General features: G+C 44.4%; 1 protein-coding gene across 2 annotated transcripts; it reads left to right on the top strand.

Annotated features, from left to right (window-relative positions):
- The first annotated feature begins 1638 nt into the window (after nucleotides 1–1638).
- LOC127318406 (uncharacterized) lies at nucleotides 1639–5977 on the top strand. 2 transcript variants are annotated; one of them, XM_051348887.2, is made up of 6 exons: nucleotides 1641–1921; nucleotides 2026–2136; nucleotides 2951–3078; nucleotides 3164–3447; nucleotides 5390–5459; nucleotides 5649–5977. In XM_051348887.2, the coding sequence occupies exons 1-6, from the start codon at nucleotides 1798–1800 to the stop codon at nucleotides 5850–5852; spliced, it is 921 nt and encodes a 306-aa protein (XP_051204847.1). In that variant the 5' UTR covers nucleotides 1641–1797; the 3' UTR covers nucleotides 5853–5977. The 2 variants fall into 2 exon arrangements, with proteins under 2 accessions (XP_051204849.1, XP_051204847.1); XM_051348889.2 differs by lacking the exon at nucleotides 5390–5459 and having other exon boundaries at nucleotides 1639–1921; nucleotides 5649–5779.
- Nucleotides 5978–6419: the final 442 nt, after the last annotated feature.

Here is a 6419-nt window from a genome sequence, read left to right as displayed (position 1 = left end):
CAAGATGGTAAAGTTCTTGCCCGTTTCTTGTAATTGTTTTGCATTGCTACTTGGTCTTGCCCGCGGCTTGTCATGGCCACTATGCTTGTAGGAATACATGGACATCAATGGTGAGGCCATCATGCATGACATGATCAACGACAGTGACGAGCAGGAAGACGCCGACTACGATCAATATGAGGAGACTTAGTATGAGGACGTTCACGATGGCTACTCCATTGGTAAGCAGTCGTTGTTTGGCAACTATGGCTTCAACCAAGGCATGGGCGAGGGCGTCACCCAAGACATGGCCGAGGAAATCACCCAAGCCACCACGGTGACACTGGCCGCGTCACTTGCCGCCACGGTTGTCGATGCAAGAAGGTCAGCCAAAGGACGGCGAGCTCCGTCACCAAAGAGGACAAGTTGCTATTCGCCTCTTGGATTGATATTTCACAAGATCCACTTTGCGGTGCCGAGCAAAAGGGATATGCCTATTGGACCCGCTTTGTAAAGTGCTTCCATGAGCATAGGAAGTTGGGGCAAAACCCCTTCTATAGTAAACACAAAGATCTCTCCCTTGCAAAGAGGTGGGGCTTCATCCATGCCAAATGTAGCTGGTTCCAAGGCTCATTCGAGACGGTGAAGGGAAGGGCAATAAGCGGTGTGTGTCTGGACCGTTGACATGGTAAACCTCTTCCTCTCTTCTCTATGTTGCTAGCATATATCATTGCTTGTTGTATGTGTAGGTTGTTTATGCTTTAGATTACTTCAAGTCCTCTTACGACAACAAGGGCTCCACATTGAGCCATTGTTGGATGTTGCTCAAGGACACTAAGAAGTGGGAAACAAGCTACACCCTTTAGAGGAAACTCGGGAACACGAAGAAGAATGGCAATGACAATTCTCAACGGACGGTACCATTGACCTTGAATACGATGGACAAAGCCTAGGCCAACCGAAGAGGCAGGCGGTGGTGGATGTGCCAAACGGTCAGTTGGCCCCAAGGCAACCAAGATCAACATGCACCGTCAAGCTTCGTCAGCGTTCCAAGAGACCTTAAGGGAGTTGATGGTCAAGAAGGAAGATGCAAATGCCGAGAGGGAAGAGAGCGGCGTAAAGAGAAAGAGGCAACCGCCAAGAGCTTTGTTGATCTTCAACTGAGAGCTCTTGAGGTGGAAGAGGCCCGCGCGTAGTCCAATCTCATCGAGGCCGAAGCCAAGGCAAGGCTCGTAGATGCTGATGCCAAGTCCAAAGTCTTGGAGGCCGAAGGCAAGATCATGGCCGAGGAGAACCGGATCATGATCATGGACTTGGCCACCATCTCCGATCTCGTGCGAAGGGCTTCGATTGAGAAGAAGCAAAAGATGATCTTTGCTAGCGATGTTTGAAGGGCATTGACATAGATGACTATCATTTGGGTGAAAGTAGCCAATTTTTGGGTGAAACTTACCACTTTTTAGATAAATTGTAGTAAGATATTGTCTAATTTTGCACATTCGGAAAAAGCTTACCACTAGTTGGCGCTGCAGGGCAATGACATATGTTTGCCACATCGTGTCAATTGCAATGTTTTTTGTTGCCATTTGAAGTGAAGTGGCTAACTGTCTAGGTTTGCCAGCGGATCGAAGGGTCACACTACTGTCCGGGGTCTCATCCAAACAGATAGAAGGAACAGATGGATCGATGATTTGAGTGGGGCCAGAGGAGATGCCCTTAGATCCACTTGCTCCTCTCCCTGAGCCAAACCCCAATCGAGTCTAGGGGTTATCCTTCCTTGATCTTCCGTGCGCGTGTCCAAATCACGCCGCGCCGACCATGTCGGATTCAGCGCACCTAGAGCCACCGGCGAAGAAGAGGAACATTGACCCCATCGCCCCGACTAACCATCCCTGGAATCTCCCTGCAAAAGTCGACCTCGTCCACCGCTGCGACCGCCCAGGTGCAATGCGAAGCAACCTTCTCTCCTTATTATTCCTTGCTTCCTCCTAGCGATTCTCTTACCTCTCCCTGCTTAATGTTCGCGGTTATTCATGTTCAAATCAGAGGACGCCGTTTTGCTGATTCCCCGGGAGGCAAACCTCCGGATTGGCGCTGAAGCAAAGAGGGTCGTGGCACGGGTCTCACAAGCAGTCGTCGCCGTCGCCAGCATTGATGGTTCGGCCGGTCTTTCTCCGAGTTTCTGCTTGTATATGCCATTGCCATATATACAGTCATACTGTATTCTAGGAAGTCGAACCAATAATAACTTAATGTGGAACTAGTATGCTATTTCATATTGCTTGCGCATTGTTCCGATTTACTAAACTTGCGTTGAGGTTTTCACAAAGTTGGGTCAGAAAAGGTTGCAACTTTTTGTTGACTTAAGTTTTCACAAAGTTGCGACAGAAAAGGTTAAATTTGGCCGCCCTTCTCCTTGTAGAAACAAGTTTCTGCTCGTGACTCTACTGTATTGTATGGAGTAGAATGGATGATAACTTCACGTGTAATTATTCTTCGATATTGCTGACACTTTATTCTGATTTACCTAACATTTAAGTTCTCACAGAGTTTGGCCAGAAAAGGATGCAACTTCCTTTTGATATCATACATAAAAAGTTGCAACCTTTTCTGGCCCGACCTTGTAAGTGTAAGTTCAGTAAAGGTTGCAACTTTGTTTACTACTAGGTGCTCTTTAGAATGTATCATAGTGGATCTAATTGCATTCTATTCTGTACTCTAGCTTTGTCTTCGAAACTTTTGTTTACAATCTTGAAAAAATGTCTTTCTTTTATCAGAACTTTCATGTCTGCTTTTTAGTTGCTGCCATACTATTTTGCGTATTCATCCATTTTTATGATATGAGAGCTCAATGTTTAAATCTGCTGTCAACAACCAGATACACATTGAAGCAAAACCTATCAAAACATGGTTCTTATACTTGTTTTCTTGAACTATTTGTCATCTAATTCATCGAAAACATACCTTTTAGTTCATGGCCATCAGTTGTGGAGAGCTTCAGGCTTTATCGTCGAATTTGATGAATACAGCATGACTGGAACAATATTTTCATCTGCAACTGTAGCTCAAAAAATCCATATGTTCCCTGACATTGAAAAGGTAATATGTTCATACCGAGTAGAGGTTTTCTTTTTTGGGGTCGAAGAGAGGGATGCGTTGCTAATTTATATCATGTTTATTGTAGATAAAAGTCTACCTATTTGATGGCGCCTCCTATGAAGCCACCATAAAAGCTTGCGACAATCACTGGAATTTATTAGTATTGTCTGTTTCATTTGATCGTTATGTCAAAACCATGAACATGGTGGAGATTAGCGAGAACAGAACTGCTGCGGATGTCCATCTTGGTGGATTTATGCAACAGCCTCACCCAGCTTGTGAAAGTCTTTGTTCTGGCGATACCATTATCGGGCTTGGTCGACAGTCTGAAGAGCCCTTTGGGCTTCAAGCGAACTGTGGAGTTTACAGGTAAATGTCTTCTTTCTATTGTATACATACTACTGTGTCTATATGAAATCCAGCTTTCAGTTATTGTTACAATAAAGAAGAATGGTAAGTAGTCCAATGGCACATATTTTCCTGAAAAGCCTTCACCATTAAATCTGATCTGCGAGGGGCTTCGGAGAAGCGATCTAAGACATCTAGGCTACTCCCACTCGCTCTCTATACTCGTGCTATGAACAAATGGTGGGACCTATATCAACATGTCATGAACATGAGTCTGTTTCCCCTTGCTGTAAAAGAGAAAGAGAGGGAATTTTACTATGAGTTTAAGCGGAGCTTAACATAGTAATAATCTCTGTTAGTTCGGAAACCTGAAAAGAAGAGGTGTGCCTATTGCAAACATTAGATGGGTCCTTTGACGTCGTCTCGGTGTGGATCCATGCCATCTCTTTGTCAAGTGTAAACAAGTCATGAGGGCCTTCAGAGCTATGAATGTGATGACCGTCCAGTAGAAACTGGCGGCATGCTCAAACGTGGATGATGTTCTTGACTGTTTTTGTGGAGCCTGAATGAGTAGGAACGGTGCAAATTTGTCTCTTTTTGGTGGGTTTGGTGGTAGCACAGAAATAGGGCACGGGAGGGGGAACGACCCTGAGAATTACAGGAGATTATTCATCAAGTGCTATGCGATGTGACAGAATTCTCTTCAATCTTTGTGAGCCAGGAATAGACGGCTACTGTCACTTTGGAGAGATGGAAGCCACCTGCCAAAGGGATTCTGAAATTCAAGATGGAGCATATATGTACAAGGACAGAGCAAAGCTGGGTGGGGAGTTGCTGTCTAGGACCATCAGGGGGATGTGATCGCCCGTGCTGGCCAAATGGATCATGCTAGAAGCGTGTTTGCTGCAGAGCTTATAGCTGTTGAAGAGGCGCTGGAGCTAGCTGCAGTGTTGGGTGCAATTCATATTGAAGTCAAGACGGATGCTCAGCTAGTGATGCTAGCGCTAAACAACAGGTCTGCTGATTGTGGTTTTCCTCCCGTGTGATTTCCTGTAGACGCGAGAATTGAGTTGCACATGAGCTAGGTCAGATTGTCTAGTAGTGTACAGGACGCTACTATGTCCTGGGATAGTGCTGTGGTTGTCGCTGAACTCGTTTTAGCTGTTTCAGCCCCTGTTGGTTGGCAGTAAGCTCAAGCTTTACTAAAAAAAGAGTAGTGGTGGGGTTTGCAAGATGGGCAAAAGAGAAAAAAAAGACGAGAAGGTGATTATAGTGCCGTGGTCGCGCTGGATTGCCAGCTGCATAGAATGTTTTGGCTGCAGGGATGCGAGTTCTACACAAAGAAATGAAGACATGAAATAGATGCTCTGTAGTGAAGAGAGAGACTCCACAACGATGCTAGGCAGAGTTAGAGAAGTCAGCTTTCAGTAAAATAATCAAAGTCAATATGGGGAAAGTACGAGCACAATGTGGAACACATTTGAACTTGTGTGATTTTTTGGAATGGATGCTAGGATGGTGGTCAGGGCCAGGTGCCTGGACGGAGTTGGCAGTGCCACGAATATCAGGGTTGAAGCTGAGGACTTGGTCGGAATTTGAGACAATGTGATAAGGCACAGTTGGAGATGAGGCAGCTTCTCCTATATCCATTGAGGTGAAACAGATTATGGAGAAAGCGCAAGGTTTGAGGAGGAGCATGGATGTCAGTATGCTCACTCTGATTGAGGAAAGTCATCTTTTAATGGCCAAAGTTTATTCTGGCAACTTCATACATGTCTGCAGTGCCCATTTGCTGAAAAATGAGTTGCATTGTGTTCTGGCAAATAGTATCCAAGCGTGATGTGTTGTAAACTTGTTTTCCTTTCGCTACAAGTTGGGGTAGGATAATACAAAAAATGTGAATAGAAGGTATAGGAAATTGAAACAGTAGCACTAACTTTCTTTATCCTTGTTTTTGTAACAGCTATGAGCGTTGGTCGAACCTCCCTAGATTTTGCCATGAAATGCAGAAAGCAACATTTATAAACACATATGTAAATTCATATTCACTTTGTAAGTTACTAATAGATAAACATACTCCCTCCGGTTCAAAATAATTGCCCAAAAATGGATGTATCTACACACTAAAACATGTCTAGATACATCCATTTTTAGGCAATTACTTTGAATCGGAGGGAGTTCTACTTCTTTTTCCACAGTATAACACTGTTGTTTTCTTGTAGGCCGCAGTTGGAGGTCCTGCAATAAACAAAAACGGCCAAGTTATTGGAATGCTTTTCCATGACTTAGATTGTACTCCCTTTGTGCCATCTAACGTCATTTTAAAATGGTGGGAACATTTCAAAAAAACTGGGTATGCTTTTGGATATTTATCATTATCATCTTATGTTGTGTTTATCTGGGAGCAGTTCACACACACTTGTTGAGAGCTCATCTGTGTTTTTTTGTGCATATTGCATCAAACTATCAATATGTGTACCACTGGTGGGATGCAACTTACAAACTATTTCCCTTATATGTGTAGTGAGCATGTTCGGACAAATTACTTGTACTACCCATATGGGATATAGCTGCATCATCCCATGCAAGTGGAAGTTCCTTGCACATGCAAATGCAACCTTAGTTTGTTAAATCTTAGCACATGTCTTGTAGTATGGTTTTTTTTTTTGTTAAGGTGCTCCATGCAATGGACTGGGCAATGGTCTATGCTATGCTGTTATGTAGTGCAAGATTATTTTCTAAATGTTACATATTGGACACTGTTAGGCTTTCTTCATGTAATAACTGGTTTTCATGGGCGTACAGTAGAGATGCAAGTGGGTCAGTGTTAGGGTACCCGTAGATCCAGCCACAGGACCTCACGCAGGACAAGGCCTTCAAGTTGGCCGTTGCCCAGAGTGAGCTGGAGGAGCTCGGCCGGTGGAACAGCCTCGCCATCTAGCCACGTGAGTATGCCCTGGCTTAGGGTGCGCCGGTCCTCCTATCACGCCAAC

The sequence above is a fragment of the Lolium perenne genome, chromosome 7, assembly GCF_019359855.2.
Source record: "Lolium perenne isolate Kyuss_39 chromosome 7, Kyuss_2.0, whole genome shotgun sequence".
Lineage (NCBI taxonomy): Eukaryota > Viridiplantae > Streptophyta > Magnoliopsida > Poales > Poaceae > Lolium > Lolium perenne.
Note: the sequence above shows the minus strand (reverse complement) of the source record. Positions and strands in the feature narration are given on the sequence as shown.

Excerpts from the sequence above, each read along its gene's own strand:
- LOC127318406 (XM_051348887.2), top strand. The coding sequence starts at position 1,798 with ATGTCGGATTCAGCGCACCTAGAGCCACCGGCGAAGAAGAGGAACATT. Across the intron at positions 2,137-2,950 it reads CGCCGTCGCCAGCATTGATG|TTCATGGCCATCAGTTGTGG; the intron begins GTTCGGCCGGTC and ends CATACCTTTTAG. Across the intron at positions 3,448-5,389 it reads GCGAACTGTGGAGTTTACAG|CTATGAGCGTTGGTCGAACC; the intron begins GTAAATGTCTTC and ends TTTTTGTAACAG.